Source organism: Bos mutus, chromosome 6 (assembly GCF_027580195.1).
Source record: "Bos mutus isolate GX-2022 chromosome 6, NWIPB_WYAK_1.1, whole genome shotgun sequence".
NCBI lineage: Eukaryota > Metazoa > Chordata > Mammalia > Artiodactyla > Bovidae > Bos > Bos mutus.
The window spans coordinates 58,487,267-58,510,406 of NC_091622.1; the positions used below are offsets into that span (position 1 = coordinate 58,487,267).

At 39.2% G+C, this 23,140-nt stretch overlaps 1 protein-coding gene across 1 annotated transcript in view; it reads right to left on the bottom strand.

Moving 5' to 3' along the window:
- The window catches only part of RFC1 (replication factor C subunit 1), a 78,473-nt gene extending 76,499 nt beyond the window's left edge, over positions 1-1,974 (bottom strand). Inside the window, exon 1 of the mRNA XM_070372273.1 lies at positions 1,816-1,974. Coding sequence (XP_070228374.1) covers positions 1,816-1,818 — 3 coding nt within the window. The 5' untranslated portion in view covers positions 1,819-1,974. The remainder of the gene's footprint in view (positions 1-1,815) is intronic.
- Between the last annotated feature and the right edge of the window lie 21,166 nt (positions 1,975-23,140).

Sequence of the window (23,140 nt, forward strand, 5' to 3'; positions counted from 1 at the left end):
ACTTGTTATGTTCTTTATAGAATCTTTTCCTTTTACAAACAAACAGCAAAACCGATCCCTTTGACTCCCACTTTTTTTGAGAAGGGCTTTATTTTTCATCTGCACCTTTAACAGGAGTACTAAGAAGAACCAATTATGTAAAGTACCTGAATGATCAAAAGTTGACTACATAAGCTATCATTCTCCATAACTGACAACATCAAAGGTATCTCTGATGCCCCTTAAACTCTTTAATGTTCCACACAATCCTTCCTGAGAAATACAGATCATTGGTCATGTAGTTGTATGTTTCCTACCACAAGCCAGGGACCACAATAGAAGCTTTACATTTATGATTTTGTTTAACCTTCAAGACAATCACTCAAGGCAGCTGTATTTCTCCCTTTCTACAGTTAAGGAAACATAATTTAAGAGGTTAAAGTTAAGGTATTTACTTGTTCAAAAACCACTTCATCATTAAATGGCAGAGCAATACCAAAACATCGCCTCACTCTTACCTTCAAGACTCCAAATCTTAAGAATTTTCCACAATTACCATGCAGTGCCTTAAGTCCAAAATGTAATTACTAATTACAGTCATTTTAGGAGGGTGGCATAATGTGGTGGTCAGAAAAACCTAGGTTCTAACTCTAGTTCAACCATTTATTAGTTACATCACAAAGTGTTTTAAACTCTAAAGGCCCCCTTTACCATCTTTAAAACTGGATTGCTGTGAGGTTTAAATGAGAAAAGACATGTAAAACAAACAGCCCACATAGCCACCTGAAGATACTTGCTACAAGCTGGCTATTACGCTGTTACCATTATTTCATCCTTCTCTGAGAAGAAACACAAAGGGCTGTAAGGTTTCCGAATCTGGCATAAAATTACACACACACAGCCCAGAATGTTGACACTGTGACAAATAAAATGACTGAAAAAAAATGTCTGATTATTAAGTAGACTCCAGCTTAACGCAGCACAATAAACTATCCTTTACATTAAAATATTTCAAACACACACTAGTATCTACTGCCATTCTAGCATGAATGTTTTGTTTTGACGGCTGCATAATTATTTCACTATTTATATGGTTTATGCAGAATTAGGCAGAGGGTTTTTTTAAGATTATTTTTAATATCAGGTGACAAGCGATGACAGCTGTCAAATGCACTACAGCTGCTCCTCCCAGGTTTGCCCTCCCTCCTGTAAACCGTATTATCCCTTTAATTTCTATGAACTCATCTGAACACAATAAAACATCCTCCCCGTGCCCTCGATCTTAAAACGGCTGATGAGCACCTCGCGGAGCTGCTAATGAGCAAAGTACGAAAACTGAAGGCTGAGCAACTTATTCATGAGAGCATTTCGCGGTGTTGTTAAAGACGAAAGTTGAAGGCCTGAAACTTGTTCATCAGAAAGGAAGTTTGTTCGATTCTTCTTCTCTGACACCCAAAGCTTGAAATCAACGCTTTAGGCAGGACTCAAACAGAGGCTGGAGGCAACACTTAACAGGAAAAGCAACTTTACCCCTGAGCCCCCCAAATCACCTCATTACTCCCTTCCTTCCTCCCTTCCCCCAACAGTGGGAAAACGTGAAGCTGCCGCGCAGCACCAAGAGCGCTGCGCGCTGGCTGCGAACGAAAGCTGAAGCCCCCAGTGGAAGGAAAGCTGTGCGCCCGGAGCCCAGTTTTTAGCCCCTTTCGTGCCTTCGTTCCCTTCCGGGGCCACGCATCCCGGTCCTCCCAGACACTCCACGCCAGGAAAGCCAGGTCCACGCCCTGCCTGCGAACTCTCCCCAGCCCCCCAGCCGCGAAGCCTTTCCCAAGGGCTCACCATTGCAGCCCACGGATGAACGCGCGAGCAAGCAGGCCCGGCCGGCTGGGGAATCCGTTACCGGGGCTCGGGATCCATTCGCGCCAACAACTTCTCCCGCGAAGTGGAAGGAGGTCGAGGCAGCGGCGCCCGGTGATGACGTCAGGAGGCGCGCAGCTTCTTTTGGGTCCCGGCGGGAGGCGGGAGGCGCTACGTGAGCCCAGGTGCGGCCCTTGAGACCGCCGCGACGCTGGCGTCGCAAGGAGTGGCTGGACCATGGTCCGAGCCTTGTTTTGCGCCTTCGACTTTTGGTAGGGGCCCTCAATTGGGGAGGTCTCGAGATCGATGTCCTCCGAGGGCAGGCACCTTTGGAGGTTTCATTGCCCTCCTTAGTAGCTTTAAAATGTTTATATTTTTTAAAAAAATGTTTCTATTACCAGCCGCAGTAAGGCAAACATTTTAGGTGTATGTTTCACAAATTACATTTTAACATCTATTCTGAAATAAAAATTTCACCAAACAGTATTTACCCTGATCTTCTTTTAAATGTTTGACCAATCCAGTTGGTTTTGTTCACCTACTTTTAAGTGGAGACCCACACTTTGAAAACACTTTTAGGACAATTTTATATTGTATAATTCCAGAACAAAAAAGACTTTGATAAAATAGTCATTACCACCCACTCCATTTTATAAATGAAGAATATAACGCCCAAACAAGCTAGGGGCCCTAACTGAGAATCTAGGCCTTCAAATTCCCAAACCTACCTCAGCTGCTGCTGAGTCTCTCAAAGAAGTGTGTTGGAAGCCAAGGCGTAAACGAGGTACATCTCCCTAGAAGAACGATGATCCCAAAAGCTTTGGAGTAAACAAGTTTTATATTAATAGATAAGCAATGGCATTTGGGAATAGAATGTGACATTTGCACACAATTTTAAGAGAAAATGGAGACCTTAAGTAGTTTAATAGGAAGAGCAGTATCTCCAGGTTTGGCCCTAGACTTTCAATTCCTTATCCACCCTCACCCACCCCTTGTTCCATCTTGCATCTTATCACACCCAGTATCTCTGCAATGAAAGATAGCAAAGCCTTCAGGAATGAAACAGAGGTTAAGGTGGAGCTAGTGGTAAAGATGGATGGAGGAGCTTGATGGGCTGCAGTCCATGGGGTCTGGAAGAGTGGGACACGACTGGGTGACTTCACTTGCACTTTCAGTGGTAAAGAACCTGCTTGCCAATGCCCGAGACTTAAGAGACTTGGGTTCAATCCCTGGGTCAGGAAGACCCCCTGGAGGAGAGCATGGCAATCCACTACAGTATTCTTGCCTGGGAATCCCTATGGACAGAAAAGCCTGGAGGGCTATAGTCCACAGGGTCGCAAAGAGTCAGACAGGACTTAAGCAGCTGAGCATGCAAGCACAGAGAGGTCCTATTTATTAACTGCACAGCATATGTGCCAGACAAGCAGCTATGGACTATCCCACTTTAACTCATCTGATACCTACAGTGACACTGGCTACTATTATCATCCACAGTTTACAAAGGAGTAAACTATTCTCATGAACAGAGCCTCAGTGCATTGGACCCTCTGATGCCAATATGCCAGGATTCCTAGCCCTGCCACATGCGAATTGTGTGACCATGGGCAAGTTACTATGCCTGTTTCCTCAACTGTAAAAGAATGATAATAGTTATGTGTTCCTCGTAGGGTTATTATGAAACTGTTCCTGGATAAGTGAATAATTTTTTTAAATCAGTTATTATTATTATTATCATCATCATCATCATCATTATTACACAAAGCTAGGTAATATCAAGAGAGATAGTTCCAAAAATGAACATACCTACTCCACAGTTTTGCTTGGGGAAATACTTGACTGGGGAGGAAGGGAATCAAATCTTTTGAGAAATCAATAAAAAACTACTTCCCAGAAAAATGTATATGACAGACACATCACAAAAGGTTTTGCCTGTAACTTCAGAGAACCTAAACCAATTTACAGTGTTCACTGTGTTGTAAATAAGCAAATAAGTGAAAGCCACTCAGTCGTGTCTGACTCTTTGCGATCCCATGGACATACAGTCCATGGAATTCTCCAGGCCAGAATACTGGAGTGGGTAGCTGTTCCCTTCTCCCAGGGATCAAACCCAGGTCTCCTGGATTGCAGGCGGATTCTTTACCAGCCAAGCCACCAGAGAGGCCCAAGCAAATAAGATGTATGTTAAAACATTTACATATCTTTTACATTATACAAGTTTAAACTTTTGCATTTCTTTTTTAGTATTTTGAAGCCTTCCTTGAACTTAGGCAAGACTTAAATCAAAAGACTAACTACTAGAAAGATACTGAACTGAATTTGTTGGATTGTTTTCTTTAGGAACATTTACTTGGAACTATCCTATCTCAGAAATGTACCAGATTTTATTTTTTATTTTTATTTTTTTAGAAATGTACCAGATTTTAAATGGCTATATATGTTTGATGCTCCTCCCCAAACATGGACTGGCCTGTGACAGATTTGACCAAAGAATATAGTGGAAATGATGCTAGGATGGTTCCAAGTAAAGCTTCCCAATAAAGCTTTTAGAGGACCAGCAGCTCCCATCTTGCTGTCTTGGAGCTTTGAGCCACCATGTAAAGCAGGAGGAAGGCCAGTTGAGTCCAGGCTTACAACCGTTTCCACCAGGTTACAGGCTTATCAGTGAAACCATCTTCAACACACGGTACCAGCTGCTGGTGGAATTCCACTAAATGACCCCAGTCAACACTATGTGGAGCAGAAAAATCACCTAGTCGAGGCTTGCTTAAATTCTCTGACCAACAGTAATGTGAGCATAATAAAATGATTGTTCTTTTAGGGTACTAAGTTTGGGGTAGTTTTTTGTAAAATAATAGATAACCAGAAGAGCAATGTTTTAAAGAAACCAAAGGATAAACAAAAAAATAAGCAGGAACAAAATATTCAGGCTTATTTTCTCCACTGTGGTGCTTTTTTACTGATGCATCATTCAACAAATATTTATTGAGCATCTACTGTGTGTCAGCACATTTTATGTACATGCTGGGAAACCATAGCAAACAAGACAGACAGTCCCAGCTTTTCTGAAGTCTATATTTTTGAGGAAACGAGAAAAATAAGTAGACAAAAATAAAATCTGTACTTTTAGGTATGGGTGAGAGTCCCTTGGACTGCAAGGAGATCCAACCAGTCCATTCTGAAGGAGATCAGCCCTGGGATTTCTTTGGAAGGAATGATGCTAAAGCTGAAACTCCAGTACTTTGGACACCTCACTCGAAGAGTTGACTCATTGGAAAAGACTCTGATGGTGGGAGGGATTGGGGGCAGGAGGAGAAGGGGACGACAGAGGATGAGATGGCTGGATGGCATCACTGACTCGATGGACGTGAGTCTGAGTGAACTCTGGGAGCTGGTGATGGACAGGGAGGCCTGGTGTGCTGCAATTCATGGGGTTGCAAAGAGTCAGACACGACTGAGCGACTGAACTGAACTGAACTGAAGTGCTATAAAGAAATCATAAGATTTGAAGCCTAAAGAGTGCTACGATCCTATTATTCTTGGTTGGTGGTTTAGTTGCTAAGTCGTGTCCAGCTCTTTGCCACTGCACAGACTATAACCCACCAGGCTCCTCTGTCAATGGGATTTCCCAGGCAAGAATACTGAAGTGGATTGCCATTTCCTTCCCCATCCAGGAATTGAGCCTGGATCTCCTGCACTGCAGGTGTAGTCTTTATCAATGGAGCCACCTTTGTATTTTATGACCAAAAAAAGAAAAATAACAGATTGCTAAGTGTTTTGTGGCAAAATATGATACACATTTGTTTTCCATGGTAGAGAAATCTAAAGAGTGCTAAAAAGATGATCAAATGTGATTTTTAAAAAAGTTGTCTAAGGAGGGTTCAGGATGGGGAACACATGTATACCTGTGGCGGATCCATTTCGATATTTGGCAAAACTAATACAATATTGTAAAGTTTAAAAATAAAATAAACTTAGATTGGGTACCTAAGAAATACAAAAAAAAAAAAAAAAAGAAACATTTTAAAGAGAGACCTAATCTAGGGACCAGAAATCCCCCCAAGTGACCCTTTAGCTCAAGGATGCCACACAATAAAGCATTCTATAAGAGGGGGAAAAAAAAAAATTGTCTATAGGAGAGCAGCAGAGTTCCCTGTTAAGTTTGCTTCTACATGATAACTGCATCTGGATTTTAACCCTTACAGGGCTGTATTCTATAATAGTTTGAATTTTTTCCAAGCAAAAGGCCAGCCTGTGTGCACCTTCCATCTCTATGTGGTCTTTCTTCAACGATGAGAATAAAATGACAACAGGTCATAACTACTCCCGTCTCTCAGTATTAACTGAAAGACTATAACAATGCATCTCCAGGAAACTGAGAGTGCCCAAAAAAGAATACAGCAAACTGGGGCTAATGATTTTTAGATAGTTTTTCTAGAGAGGCCCAGAAAAGTCATTTATCACTGATGTAAAACATTAGCCAACAGAGATTCCTTGCATGTTTTCTTGAGGGTATTTTCACCAAAACTATTTCCTCATGTTTTCCTTGGTCATGCTTTCCTTAGTTGAGCTCTTCTTAGTATAAATGTTTCTAAAACCAGCTGATGAATAAATAAGACCAATAATTAATTTGTAGAATAACACCAGTAACAGATAATATAGCAATTAGATCAATGCTGCCATTTCCAGAATTAAGGGTATCTATCTAAAAGCCTGAAGTATTTTTTAAAAATTCTTTGCTTTTAATAATGATTTGAGACATATTACAGAGAAGACCTATTTTAAGGGATATATTAAGTATTGGATTTGATCATCTGATACTGACTGGCCTTGTCTTAGTTCTTAAAAGAAAAAGCTTCAAGGAAAACTTTGTAGAGCAAGTCAGTTTTGTGAAAGGTAGGGCTATCTTTCCCTCTTCCACTTAGGGATATATCCCTGGTAGAGGAATTGCTGACATTCCATGGAGAACTCTTTACTTCAACAGTTAGAATATTGACAGTAACATCTCTGCTAATATATTTCTAAATCTGTGAATAGTTTGGATTATGAGAATAAAAATTGGCTCTCTTTCCATAATGTATGTGAACACTCAGTCATGTCTGACTGTTTGTGACTCCGTGGAGCCTGCCAGGCTCCACTGCTGATGGAATTTTCCAGGCAAGAATACTGGAGCAGGTTGCCACTTCCTACTCCGGGGGATCTTCCTGAGCCAGGGATCGAACCCGTGTCTCCTGCGCCTCCTATGCCCACACCTCCTATGCCTCCTCCATTGGCAGGTGGATTCCTTACCACTGCCACCACCTGGGAAACCTCCATTGCCCTCTTGAAAATGACTTAAAAGCTATGTATTAGTTAGGAAGTGCATAACTTGAATTTTGGTCATCCTATATAATCTTACTATCTACTGCCATACATAAGTGAAAAACAATTGCAAAGGGCAATCTAAATCCTTAGTGTTAATGTCTGTGTTAACTCATCTGTGTGATAAAAATAACTCTTAGAGTCACTCTGAAATGCTTTTCAAGACCACAATAGTTACATTGTCTTTCACTTAGACATTTATAAGTCAGCAGAAATCAATCGAGTTTTCACTGTGCAATAACAAGTGTGACTTTCTGCCCTCTGGATAAATATTAGCACGTCCTGCTTTGCTAGGATTTTTTGGAACATTTTCCTTGTAGAAAGCCGTCTGTTAGGCAGCTTGTCCTCTTCTGTGTTTGTGATGCCTGCAGAGACCCAGAACGGTGATGTTGACCTTATGATCCATTTATGAACATAATCATTAAGTCATAATCTGTCACCATTAAAGTGGTCATATTCTAACTTAGGAAATTAGGTAGTAACTAGGTCATTTATCTTAATTCTTGGATGATATCTTCTTAATGTGATTATGGTTGAGTAATCTAAATTTATATAAACTTGCCTGATAATATCTTACAAATAATAAAAATGTTTGTTCCATTAATAAATCAGTATCTTCCCTCAGGTTAGAAGAAAGTTGCATTTAAAATAGTAAATTTAACAAAAAGCATATAACTTTACTTCTGGCGTACATAATTGATTATATAAATAAACTGTATCTCAAATTATGAATTAAATCCCTAAAATATTCACTGGCAGGACTTGCCTGGAGGTCCGGTTGTTAAGACTCTGTGCTTTCACTGTAGCAGGCACCGGTTTGACCCCTAATGGGAGAACTAAGATCCTGCATACCATGTGGGGCAAAAAATAAATAAATAAAATATGCATTGGCAATGTTAAAGTTGTTTATAGACAGAACAACAGGAATGCCAACCATATTTTGTAGTGAGAGTAGATTTTACAATTAAGATAGTCTTTCATTCTCCAAGTCCTACAAATCAAAGTAGTTCTAGAACTTTTGTTGTTTCATGGGAATAATGTGAGGATACATAATAATCATACAACAAATAAAGGAAATTACCAGTTATAGGGCTTCCCAGGTGGCACTACTGGTAAAGAACCTGCCTACCAATGCAGGAAACTTAAGAGACGCGGGTTCAAGATCCCCTGGAGGAGGGCATGGAACCCACTCCAGTATTCTTGCCTGGAGAATCCCATGGACAGAGGAGCCTGGCGGGCTACGATCCTAGTGTTGCAAAGAGTCAGACATGACTGAAGTGACTTAGCATGCCCACACGCACACTAAAGAATGACCACATACTTGGATATTATAGAAGTTTAAGACTCTCAAGAATCTGAGTTTCTATGATAAGATACACCCAGAATTGTTGTGCATATTTCAACAAAGTTTGCAATGAAAATATTATTGAACTTCCATGGAAGTCTCACAGGTCATCTTTCTCAATGTACAGTTTAAGTAGAATTGAATGTACTCACTGTTTATACAGAGTAGTGTATATTAGAGGGGGAAAATATCTTGCAAATGAACACAAGCCAGAATAGAAAAGACACATGAGAAAGGAATTCCAATAAATTCACATCTTTAATAAAATATACAGCAAAACCTTAGTCAGATTAAGTCTGATTCATTGCCACAGAAAGGATATAAACAATAATTTTAAGATAGCTGTTTAAACTGCTAGTTCCTATAGGGTTAACTTTGCTTTAAGAGAAAGTTAAGTGCTTTGTATTCTATGTTTTTAAATATTATACCTGGTTTGATATCTTTATATAAATATTATCATTAGCTCTGGAATTAGCACTACATAGCATATCTCTCGGAGAAGGCAATGGCACCCCACTCCAGTACTCTTGCCTGGAAAATCCCATAGACGGAGGAGTCTGGTAGGCTGCAGTCCATGGGGTCGCTAAGAGTCGGACACAACTGAGCGACTTCACTTTCACTTTTCACTTTCATGCATTGGAGAAGGAAATGGCAACCCACTCCAGTGTTCTTGCCTGGAGAATCCCAGGGACGGGGGAGCCTGGTGGGCTGCTGTCCATGGGATCACACAGAGTCAGACACAACTGAAGCGAATTAGCAGTAGCAGCAGCAGCATATCTCTAACACCTGGGATTTCCTAGACATTTTTCAGAAGATGTTCAGCTTGATCTAAATATATGATTTGCAAAACCTAACATTACCATATGTTGAAACCCATTACTAAAGTTGAATTTCACCTCTTTTACCTTCTTCTACTTGTGTGCATAATCTAAATCTGATCATGAGAAAATATCAAACAGACCAAAACTGAAAGACCTTCTATAAATTAACTAACCAGGATTCAGCAACAGTCTTTCAAGGTCATGAAAGACAAGGAAAGATGGAGAAACTGTCACAGATTGGAGAGGATTAAAAATACACAGTAAATAAATGCAATGTGGAATAATGGACAAAAAGGAGATTAGAAGGAAATAGGCTAAAGTTTAATAAGATATGTACTTTAGTAAATAGTAGCATAGCATAGTATCCTGATTTTGATCATTGCAAGTGATTATGTAAGTTAAGATGAAGCAGAACTGAGTGAAAGATGTGTGTGAACCCTCTGTACTCTTTTAGCCACTTTCCTATAACTTTTTTATATTAAAAAAAAGAGGACCCTAAAGTGGATAGTTGTACCATTAAACACACAGGACTGTTGAAGATAGGAAACAAGAACTTGTTTTTTGAACATGTTAAGTCTGAGATGTCTTTAGACTTGTAATGAAAGAAATAGTCACAACAAAGAAATCAGAAAATTTGTATTTATGCTGGACTGGAAGAAACACAAACTGGAATCAAGATTGCCGGGAGAAATATCAATAACCTCAGATATGCAGATGACACCACCCTTATGGCAGAAAGTGAAGAGGAACTCAAAAGCCTCTTGATGAAAGTGAAAGTGGAGAGTGAAAAAGTTGGCTTAAAGCTCAACATTCAGAAAACGAAGATCATGGCATCTGGTCCCACCACTTCATGGGAAATAGATGGGGAAACAGTGGAAACAGTGTCAGACTTTATTTTTCTGGGCTCTAAAATCACTACAGATGGTGACTGCAGCCATGAAATTAAAAGATGCTTACTCCTTGGAAGAAAAGTTATGACCAACCTAGATAGCATATTCAAAAGCAGAGACATTACTTTGCCAACAAAGGTTTGTCTAGTCAAGGCTATGGTTTTTCCTGTGGTCATGTATGGATGTGAGAGTTGGACTGTGAAGAAGCTGAGCGCCAAAGAATTGATGCTTTTGAACTGTGGTGTTGGAGAAGACTCTTGAGAGTCCCTTGGACTGCAAGGAGATCCAATCAGTCTATTCTGAAGGAGATCAGCCCTGGGATTTCTTTGGAAGGAATGATGCTAAAGCTGAAACTCCAGTACTTTGGCCACCTCATGGGAAGAGTTGACTCATTGGAAAAGACTCTGATGCTGGGAGGGATTGGGAGCAGGAGGAGAAGGGGACGACAGAGGATGAGATGGCTGGATGGCATCGCTGACTTGATGGACATGAGTCTGAGTGAACTGCAGGAGTTGGTGATGGACAGGGAGGCCTGGCGTGCTGCGATTCATGGGGTCGCAAAGAGTCGGACATGACTGAGTGACTGATCTGATCTGATCTGATCTGATCTGAACATGGCTATGAAGCTTAATGAAATTTTTAAGAAGCATCCTCTGTTTTAAAAAAACTTGAGGGTATAATTAATAAATTATTGATAACCTTATATCTTATCTCTATGATTTCACAAAGCATTTCTTCATGAGAATAATTTCTTGATGACACACTTCCTCCACTTGGTTTCAAGGACATCTGGTGTCCTCGTTTTCTTTCTTCCTCAACAGCCACTCCTCAGATTCTTGTGTTCATTGCTCCTAATTTTCCTGTCCTTTTAATATTTGATTGCTCTAGGGCTTGCGTCTGTACTCACTGCCTGGTAATTTCATCCAATCTCATAGCCTAACATACTACATGAATACTGACATCTCCAATTTTCTATCAGCTGCTGAATTTTCCTGTAAACTTCAGACTTCTATATCCATTTTCCAACTTCACATCTCCACTAATAGATATATCAAAGTTAATCTGTCCAAAACTAAACACCTGATCTTCCCTCATAAACCTGTGTCTCAACTGATGGCATCCTACCATTTGCACAGAAAAAAAGAGAGAGGAGCCCCAAGGTGGCAGCTGTGCCCCAAGTGTAGTGAGAGGGCATGCAGTCCGGACTGTAGAAGTTGTCACCCAGGAGACAGGCAGATCAAGGGCTGGCATCACTGTGCCCTCTGAACAAAGCTACTGGGGCATTCACTCCATGACAGGAGGGAATAAACCAGGAAAAATGAAAAAAAGAGATTCATATAATAGAATTGAAACCATAAAAAGGTAAAGGAATTCCTAAGTTGTCAGCAAAGGGAAGTCCTAAAATGACAAATATGCAGAAAGGAACAGGCCCAGAGCATCAGCAGATGGAGGCAAACAAAGGTCTCCAGGAGGAGTAACCTGAGAAAAAAGATTGAAACTAATAATAGAGATAGACCTTGTACTAAGAGCTATTGGTAGGTGTGGGAATTTGACAAAAGCTACAGACAACTAAGCAAGTGAAAAACAAGGCAATTATTAAACTGTAAGAAAAACAAAAAGGAAGATAGAGAACATAATCGTAGTATACTACGATACTCAGCAATGAATAATATTTGTGTAAAAAATAATGTAAACTCTAAATATCAATTTAACCAAAAAAGTAAATTTTTTTAACCAACAAAAAATGGTGACATAAGAAACCAAAATCTTTATCTACCATGGAAGGGTATCAATAGTCTCAAATTAATGAACTGAAGGATAACAACTGTACCTGACTATTATGCAAAGTTCAAATGTGGAAATATACAAATTCTAGAAGAACAGCTACAGAGTTGAAAGTAGGGGAGGGGACAGGGGAGTAGTTCAGTTCAGTTCAGTCGCTCAGTCATATCTGACTCTTTGTGACCCCATGGACTGCAGCATGCCAGGCCTCCCTTTCACCAACTCCCGGAGTCTACTCAAACTTGTCCATTGAGTCGATGATGCCATCCAACCATCTCATTCTCTATCATTCCCTTCTCCCACCTTCAATCTTTCCCAGCATCATGGTTTTTTCAAATGAGTCAGTTTATAAAAATAAAAATTAATTTTAAGAAAATCACACATGAAAAGCAAAACTACAAAAGTACTAAAAAGATATGAGAATACCTTTATAATTTGGGAATGGGGACTGCTTCCCTAGCCCAGAAACCCAAAAGGAAATTAATAATTTGATTATAGAAAATGAAAACCATTTTCACATATAAATATATTAAAGCAGAGTTCAGTAATATTCTGAAATTGATTGTGGAGATGGTTGCCCAACTCTGAATACACTAAAAACTATTGAACTGTATATCTTTAGTGGATGATCGCATGGTATGGGGATTATATCTCAATAAAGCTGTTTTTTAAAAGAGTTAAGAGAGAAATTGTTGGGAGAAAGTATTTGCAACATATATATCAGGCAAGGGATTTAATGCTTTATATATAATTAGCATGCATGCATGCTAAGTCACTTCAGTTGTGTCTGATTCTTTGTGACCCTATGGACTGTAGCTTGCCAGGCTCTTGTGTGTGTGTGTGTGTGTGTGTGTGTGTGTAAGGATACACTCCAAATGTTAACAGTGAGGACTTCAACTTTTTGCTCCATATTCTTTTATTCTTACTCTTTTAAAACCAACCTTATTAATTTGTTTCTAGTATCTTAAAGAATATGAATTCTAAAAAGAAACAGAAGTCAGGTGTCTATTCAGATAGACTGAATCAGTCTCCAGGGGATGGAGACTGAGCACATGTATTTTTTTAAAACTCAAGAGGTGAATTTGACGTGCAGCAAAAATTGAGACTGTGGCAAACAGTATGGAAATCCCTCAAAAAATTTAACATAGAACGGCCATGTGATCCAGGAGTTCTACTTTTGTGTGTATACGCCAAAGAATTGAAAGCAGGGACTCTAATAAATGTATTTATTTTCAATATCTATGTATTTAGCTTTCTGGGTCTTAGTTGCAGCATACAGAAACTTTTTGGTTGCAGCGTGCAAATTCTTTGCTGTGGCATGTGGGATTCAGTTCCCAACCAGGAACTGAACCCAAGCCCCCAACATTGGGAGCCCAGAGTCTTAGCCACTGGGCCACCAGGGGAATAATGCTGTTCATAGTGGCATTATTCACAACAGCCAAAAGGTAGAAACAACCCAATGTTCACCAATGAATGAATGGATAAAATGTGATATAGCCATGCAATGGAATAGTATTCGACCTCAGAAGGGAATTAGGGCTTCCCTGATAGCTCAGTTGGTAAAGAATCTGCCTGCAATGCGGGAGACCCCAGTTCGATTCCTGGGTTGGGAAGATCCCCTGGAGAAGGGGTAGGCTACCCACTCCAGTGTTCTTGGGCTTCCCTTGTGGCTGAGCTGGTAAAGAATCTGCCTGCAATGCAGGAGACCTGGGTTGAATCCCTGGGTTGAGAAGATCCGCTGGAGAAGGGAAATGCTACCCACTCTAGTATTCTGGCCTGGAGAATCTCATGGACAGCCCACGGGGTCGCAAAGAGTTGGACACGACTGAGCGACTTTCACTTTCACTTTCAGAAGGGAATTCAGTTCCGACACATGCTTCAGATGGATGAACCATTATGAAAACATAATGCTAAGTGAAATAAGTCAAACACAAAAGAATAAGTATTATATTATTTTATTTATATGAAGTACCTGGAGAAGTCAAATTCATATAGATGCAGAAAGTAGATTGGTGATTGCTAGGGACTGAGGAAAGGGGGAAATGAGGAGTCATTGTTTAATGGGTACAGAGTTTCAGTTTGGGGAGATGAAAGACATCTGGAGATGGATGGTGATGGTGGCATAACAATATGAATGTACTTAATGCCACTGAACTGTACACCTAAAAACAGTTAAATGGTAAATTCCATGTATATTTTATCACAATAAAAATGTTTTAAAGATTTGTGAAAAACTCCTTTTTCACTTCTTGTGTGATGCATCTCCATTTATTTCTAAAGTTTTAACCACTGTTTACACACTGATAGGGCCCACATTTGGGCTGCGGTCTATGGGGTCACACAGAGTCGGACACGACTGAAGTGACTTAGCATAGCATAGGGCCCACATTTATACTTTCAGAAAAAGATCTTTCCTCAAACTTTAGTCTCAAATAGCTAACTGCACACCAGATATTTCATACCTCAAACTCAAAATGTTAAGAATGCCATCTTCTTTTCAAAGTCCTGGTTCTTATTTTCACCCAGTTGCCCAGGTCAGAAACCTGGGTCACCACTGGTTCCTTTCTCTTCTAAACTCCATCTCAATATCCGCTTGATTATCAAAGCCTGTTGGTATTATCTTCGAACTAGTTCTTTAACTCGTCTCTTTCTCGCCGTGTTACCCTGCTACATACTATGTTTTGTTCAAGCCAGATCATTTTTCAGATTAACAAGCCTTTTAACCAATCTCCCTGCTTCCAGTATTATCCACTCCCTGCCAGAGTGATTCTCCTAGATTGAAGATCTGATCAGGGCCCTCCCTGTGGCAGAGGATGCTGGCTAAATACCAAAATGTGTGCTCTCCCATCCACAGCATGGAGTACAGAATAGAGTAGGGACAGAAGTGGTGGAGAGGTAAAGAATCTTCCTGCCAATGCTGGAGATGCAAGAGATGCAGGTTTGGTTCTGGGTTGGGAAGATACCCAGAAGTAGGAAATGGCAACCCACTCTAGTATTCTTGTCTGGAAAATTCCATGGACAGAGGAGCCTGGCGGGCTACAGTGCATGTGGTCACAAAGAGTTGGACGTGACTGAGCACGCAAGAACACCAGAGAATATTGCCCAGTTCACCCTGCCTCTAGAAGTGGCCACAGGACTAGTTTTCTCCACTGCAATGTGTTAGAAACTATGTACATCACTTCCAGGCCAGAGCTTGTAGGGTTTCCACTTTCCCCAACTGAGTGCCTTGGGTGAGGCCCCCTCGAGGCCTTAGAGGCAACTGACCACACACATGAGCAGTCTGGATCTCTGATCACTGTAAAGAGCCACCTGATAACTTGGAACTCCTTCTTCAGACAAATGTGTGGCAGATGACCTTCTGTGTGGGCCTTAACTTTGTATTTCTGGGTCTGTCTATACAGTATTACCCTACCTTACATACTTGCTTAAAATGTTTTCAATGGCTGCCTATTTTTTTCAAGGTAAAGCCCAAATTCCAGCAACATGGGTCATGAACTTCTTCATTACCTAGTCCCTGCCAATCTCTGCAAATCATTTCTTGCCATTTCCCTCTAACTCTTAGGACCCAGGTGTCCTAAACGACTTGCCAAACGTTTCCATTCCTGGGACTTTAAATACGCTTCTCCATCTACATGGGAGAGCTTTTCTCCCTCCTCCCCTCCTCCTTCTGGCTAAATCTTGTCATTCATTCTTCATTTTTTAAGAAAAAAATAAGAGTTTTCAGGCATCTCCACTCAGCCTTCCACTTGCATACATACACATATACACACACACACACACAGACTCACTGCTGCTGCTGCTAAGTCGCTTCAGTCGTGTCTGACTCTGCAACCCCATAGACAGCAGCCCACCAGGCTCGCCCGTCCCTGGGATTCTCCAGGCAAGAACACTGGAGTGGGTTGCCATTTCCTTCTCCAATGCATGAAAGTGAAAAGTGAAAGGGAAGTCACCCAGTCATGTCCGACTCTTAGTGACCCCATGGACTGCAGCCTACCAGGCCCCTCCACCCGTGGGATTTTCCAGGCCAGAGTGCTGGAGTGGGGTGCCGTTGCCTTCTCCGACACAGACTTATAATGCTGGATGACATATGAGTCCTATGTGCTTCTGTGCGTCCCAGGTGGCACTAGTGGTGAAGAAGCCACCTGCCAATGCAGGAGACGCAAGACACGTGGATTCGATCCCCGGGTTGGGATGATCCCTTGGAGTAGCACACCACTCAAGTATTCTTGCCTGGAAAATTCCATGGAAAGAGGAGCCTGGCGGGCTATAGTCCATCGGACCACAAAGAGTCAGACACAACTGAGTGAGCACAAATGTGTTTCTATAAGATTTGAATCTGTGAGTTGAATCAGTGAAAACTGTGACATCTTCAGTTTTAAATTCCAACCTCCAACAAAGTGCTTGACCATAGGAGATACTCAATAAAAATTTGTTGAATGAATAGATGAATGATTAAATGATGAATTCTGGCTTCTAATATCTTCGTCTCAAAGCCCTCATCTATGAAATAAAGGGTTGACCCAGATGATCTCTAAAGACCCACTCAACTATAAAATTCTGTTGTTTGTACAAAGCATTATGAAGTGGTGCTTTGAATGCAGAATTCCTAGAGTGTATAGATCTGCCCCACTCACCTGGTAGGTGGCGGACACTATCTAAATTCTTGGACATTTTATGTTTTTTATTCTTTCTTTCCTTGACTAAACTGTAAACTCTGCGAGGGCAGGGATGTATATGGTCCTCTCCTAGGACCTAAGATGGATCCTTTTATGAGTAAAATATTCAAAAAATATGTGATAGTTGTTTACAAAAAAAGAAGCTTCTAGTCTTGATTCACTAAGCCATGAGAAATACTTCATAAATTCATAATCTATTTTTGTAAATATTTGGAAATTTTTGTCTCAGTATTGAGTCATTGTCATCATAAAATTTCTTCATCTATTTTTCTCTTTTATTCCTTAAAAATGCCAAGACATGGAAGCAACCTAAGTGCCCATCAACAGATAAACGGATAAAGAAGATGTGGGGTTCTTGAGTAATATGAAAGTGAAAGAGGAGAGTGAAAAAGCTGGCTTAAAACTCAACATTCAAAAAACAAAGATCATGGCATCCAGTCCCATCACTTCATGGCAAATAGATGGGGAAAAAATGGAAATAGTTAAAGACTTTATTTTCTTGGGCTCCAAAATCACTTCAGTTTGTGACTGCAGCCATGAAATTAAAAGACGCTTGCTCCTTGGAAGAAAAGCTATGACCAACCTAGATAGCATATTAAAAGACAGAGACATTACTTTGCCAACAAAGGTCCGTCTAGTCTAGTTTTTCTTCCAGTTGTCATGTATGGATGTGAGAGTTGGACCATAAAGAAAGCTGAGCACCGAAGAACTGATGCTTTTGAACTGTGGTGTTGGAGAAGACTCTTGAGAGTCCCTTGGACTGCAAGGAGATCAAACCAGTCCATCCTAAAGAAAATCAGTCCTGAATATTCATCAGAAGGACTGATGCTGAAGCTCCAATACTTTGGCCACCTGATGTGAAGAACTGACTCATTGGAAAAGACCCTGATGCTGGGAAAGATTGAAGGCAGGAAGAGAAGTGTACGACAGAGGATGAGATGGTTGGATGGCATCACTGACTCAATGGACATGAGTTCGAGCAAGCTGTGGGAGCTGGTGATGGACAGGGAAGCCTGACATGCTGCAGTCAATGGGGCCACAAAGAGTTGGCACGACTGAGTGACTGAACTGAACTGAATGAGTAATATAGTGGAATATTACTCAGCCATAAAAAGGAATGAAATATTACCATTTGCAGGAACACAGGAGGATCTAGAAATCATCATGCAAAGTGAAGTCAGAAAAACAAATACCATATGCTATCACTTATTTTTAGAATCTAAAAGATGACACAACGAGCTTATTTACAAAACGGCAACAGACTCAGAGACATAGAAAACAAACCTATGGTTACCAAAGGGAAAAGGGGTGGGATACATACCACTATATATAAAATAGATAAACAACAAAGATTTACATTTTAGCACAGGAAACTATATTCAATATATTCTAATAATCTGTAATGAAAAGAATCTGAAGTTGTATACCTAAAACTAATACAATATTGTAAACCAACTATAGTTAATTTAACAAATTAACTTAAAAAATGCTCAGTATACATTTCAAAACCTAGTGTTTGTTAACAAACTATTTTTTAATTAATACTTTTTCTTGAGCAATTATAGTTACAAAGTTTCCATAAATTGCTTCTCTCTCTTCCCCCACATTTTCCCCATATTTAACATCTTGCATTAGCATGGTGTATTTATTATAATTGATAATCTAATATTGATATATTATTACTAACTAAAGTTTATAGTTTATATTGAGATTCACTCTTTATGTTGTACATTCTATATGTTTTGATTAACGGGCTCAATATTACAAGATCCTACAGAATACTTATTTCACTGCCCTAAAAATCCCCTGCAATCCACTTATTCACGCTTTCCTCTCCCCAGTACCTGGCAACCAATAATCTTTTTACAGCTTATCATATAGTTTGGATCATACAGTATGTAGCCATTTCAGATTCATTCCTTTCACTTAGTAATGTGCATTTAAGGCTCCTCTATGTCTTTTCCAGGCTTGATAGCTCATTTCCTATCACTGAATAATATTCCATTTACCACAGCTTTGTTTACCCATTCACTGAATGACATCACTTTCAATTTTGGGCAATTATGGATAAAGCTTCTACAAATATTTATGTGCATGTTTTTGTGTGGACATAAATTTTTAATTCATTTGGGGAAATACCAAGAAATGGTGTGATATATTACCGAATGCAATATGGTAAAAAATGTGGGTTGTTGTTATTGTTGTTTAGTTGCTAAGTCACGTCTGACTCTTGTGACCCCATGGACTGCAGCCCACCACACTTCTCTGTCCATGGGATTTCCCAGGCAAGAATACCACAGTGGGTTGCCATTTCCTTCTTCAGAAGGTCTTCTGATCCAAAGATCAAACCCATGTCTCCTGCACTGCAGGCAGATTTATTACCAATGAACCAGGGAAGCCAAAAATGTGGGTATTTTCTTATAATTCTAAGTATTGGTTATAGTTTTTATTACATCATTATAATCATACTGATTATTCATTTTATTGCCTGGATTTTTTTCAGTTTTTTTTATCTTCAATATTTTAATGTTACTACATATTCTTTGAAAACGTTAATGATAAACATTTCATCAAATGGACATTTCATGCTTTAGGTAATTAGTCCCCTATGAATGAATCGTTAAATTATTTCTAATTTCCTTCTGTCATAAATAATGCTGCTATAAAAATATTTGCACACACAGCATTTTATATATTTTTAATTAATTTATTATACTTCAGAGATCACTAGATTCAAAGATAGAATAAAATCTAAGATTCATGAAATATTAAAAATTGTTTTCCATGAGTATTGTGCAAGTTTATATTCTAATCAGCAATGTGTTACAACCTCATTAATGTTGATTTTTATTACTTAGGTATATTTTTGATAATTTTATAAAGAAAATGTTGTATAGTAATTTTTGTAAGTGCTTTTAATTACCAGTCATTAAAAGTTTTTCAGTAGCTACACAGTTACAATTTCCTCTCTTGTATATTTTTTACTCATGTAGTTTACCCATTTATTTATTTTTCTTATTGATTTGCAATGAATTACTTATATAATAAAAAGTTGGCCATTAGCTTTCTAGATTTGCTCATTTTTCAAGTTTGTTATTAGCTTTTCAATTTTTATTTTTTCAAATATTTTAATTATAAATTATGTATGCTCAAATATATATATCATCCTATAAACCATATGTTTATATAATTTCATTTTACTTCTGTTTCCTTCTAGATTTCTGTGGGACCATGTGGCTTATGGGATCTTAGTTCCACGACCAAGGATTGAACCTGAGCCCTCAGCAATGAAAGTGTAGAGTCCTAACCACTGGACTGCCAGGAAATTCCCAATGTATATATATTTTTTATTGTGGTAGAATACATATAACATAAAATTTACCATCTTAAATTTCTGTGGCTGTATATTTTTGAAATAAATATATTTATGAGGTTCTGAATTATTACATTAAAAAATTTTTTAGTAATCATTTCATAATATATACATATGTCAAATCATTATTTGTACCCCTTAAACTAAAACAATGTTATATATCACTTGTGTGCATATGTGCTCAGTTGCTCATTCATATCTGACTCTTTGTAACACTTTGAACTGTATCCCACCAGACTCCTCTGTCCATGGAATTTCCCAGGCAAGAATACTGGAGTGGGTTGCCATTTCCTACTCCAGGGGATCTTCCTCATCCAGGGATCAAACCTGCATCTCCTACATCTCTTGCATTGGCAGGTGGATTCTTTACCACTACGCCATATGGGAAGCCCTATATGTCAATTTTGTCTCAAGACCTAGGAAATTTTAATTTTAAAATAGGGAACTAATTGCATCAACTCCATTCATTTAACAGACAATGATTAAGCATTTACTCTGATAAGATAAAAATTTAAATAAGAGATATTCTTACAGTCTAGTAAGAGAGACAAACAGTTCTGGGATTACATGATAAATGCAGTGATAGAGGTATGCATAGTCTATCATTGCTACATTCCTTCATTCAACACAAGTTTAGGCCCCAGATATTCAATAGGGAACCAAACAGTAATGGCTCTTGTTTTTATTTATTTTATTTTATTTTATTTTAATTTTTATTTTTTTTTAAAGAGACACAACTAGGCCCGACCGCCACCGCCGCCGTCGCCTCCGCCGCGCGCTCCTTGACCCTGGCTCTTGTTTTTAAAAGACAGAGATTACAGTCAAACAAAAGATACAGATAAATGTAGTCTGTGTTAAGTGTCATAACAGCGAAAACATGGGCTGCCATGGAAACACAGAGAATATTCATTTAAATCAAATCAGAGTGGCTATTTTTCCTCCTGACCTGCCTGAGGATCAGCTTCCATCATGAATGTCACTGTAACCATCTGGACCAGGAAGTTCATGACCAAACCACTGCCTCAGTAGAAACAAATGTCCTTCACCCTGGGGACACAGCAGTGCCTAAGACAGAAAGTCAGGAAAAACTAGCTAAAATGTATAAAACCACACCAGATGTCATCTTGGTATTTGGACTAAGAACCCATTTTATGGTGACAAGACAGTTGATTTACAATTCCTTGGATTACATCCCCAAAAATGAACCCAGACACAGACCTGCAAGATGTGGCCTGTATGAAAAGCATACCTCAGGAAAACAGCCAAAGGAATGCAGGCACAGGATGAAGTCAGGACTGTAAGGCCAATGGTGACACTGGCAAAAAGCGAGCTGGAGCCTGGACAACAGGTGGAATAGGTTCTACAGATGGGGTGACTTTACCTGCAGTGACTGAAGATTTTTTTCAGGAGAGGGCCAATAAGCTAAAACCTTCTTAAAATCTAAATTTAAAAATAAATAATATAAGGAGGTGACGAGTCCACCTGACGATGCAGGTAGGTACAGATTCAATCCCTGATCTGGGAAGATCCCACATGCCGCAGAGCAAATAAGCCTGTGTGCCACAACTACTGAAGCCTGCGCACTGGAGAGCCTGGGCTCCACACCAAAAGAAGCTGCTCCAGGGAGAAGTCCGTGGCTGCAACTAGAGAGTAGTCCCTGCTCGCCACAACTAGAGAAAAGCCCAAGCAACAGCAAAGACCCAGCACAGCCAAAAATAAATTAATAAACAAAATAATTAAAAAAAATAAAATCCAATGGGGGAGTCAGAAAGGCTTTCCAGAAGACGTACTGAAGTTTTGAAGAACGGGTAGACCAGAGCTAACTGAAGCGGGGAGAGCACATCTATGCAGAGAGCACACAGACCAAGGCACAGGGGTGGGGCAACGGGCGTGTGCATAGCTCATTAAAGGCTTTTACCGCTGCAGGGAAGGGGGTTGCGTGTGGTTAATGGATGAGAAATGAAGCTAGACATGTAGGCAGGAGCCAGAACTTGGTGTCTTCTATGCTAAATCCTTGCACCACTTTCTGAATAATCATCACTTTTCACATAGAAGTAAGAGTGGTGTCCATTGAGCACTTACTATGTGTGTCTATTCAAAGTGCTTTACATGTATTATCTCACAATAATTCAGGCGGTTGATACTACTATTATGCCTTATTGTACATGAAAAGAAACTGAGGTGCAGAAAGCTGAAAAACTTGTCCTCAGCCACACAACTGTTAAACTCAGGCAGTCTAACTGTAGAGGCCAAACCATTAACCACTCTGCCTCTCACTAGTATGTAATGCTTCAAATTTTTAAAATTTTAACTAATGACCAAATAACCAAGGTCATTTGGAGGCTATAGGTTCTGTACAATACTTATTTATACTTATTCTTATTCCAGACAATGCTCTTTAAATTTTTCTTTATGTTTTCATATCTGAAGGTAGTACACAGCATCACTATTTTTTCAGGTTTTTTTTTTTTTGTAATTATTGTGTATTTATTCTTTAAGTGAATTTCCACAATAATTTTGTTGAACTAAAATTTGGGATCAGAGGACTTTGGTGAAAAGTGAATTAAATGTATAAATTAAGTTGGAAATTATTCAATGTTTCCACCCAGAAAGTGCTGTATATTTCTTCCTTCATTTTTTAATTTATAAATGCATTTTAAAATTTTTCTTAAAATAAAACAGTAGTTAATAAGATTATTCTTAAATGTGTTGTAATTTTCATGGATGTATAATATCTTATGTTTTCTAATTCTTTATTATTGGCATATAGGAATGCTGTTTATTTGTCCATAAAATTGCTTTTTCTGAAATGCGAAACATAAAATTACCACTCAAAACCTACAAAAATAGAAAAGGTATACACTTTACTCAATAATGTCCAAAACAGCCAGAAAAGATTTGCATCACTATGAAAGGCGACAGAGAAACTATGGCATTTTCTTCCTTGTTTATATATAAGTTACACATTTGAACTATTTGTCACTGATGCATTTCCATATAATTTTTCCAATAATAAGAGAGAAGGCAACATGCTGGTGAGTGCAATAGAGCCACCTCCCTCA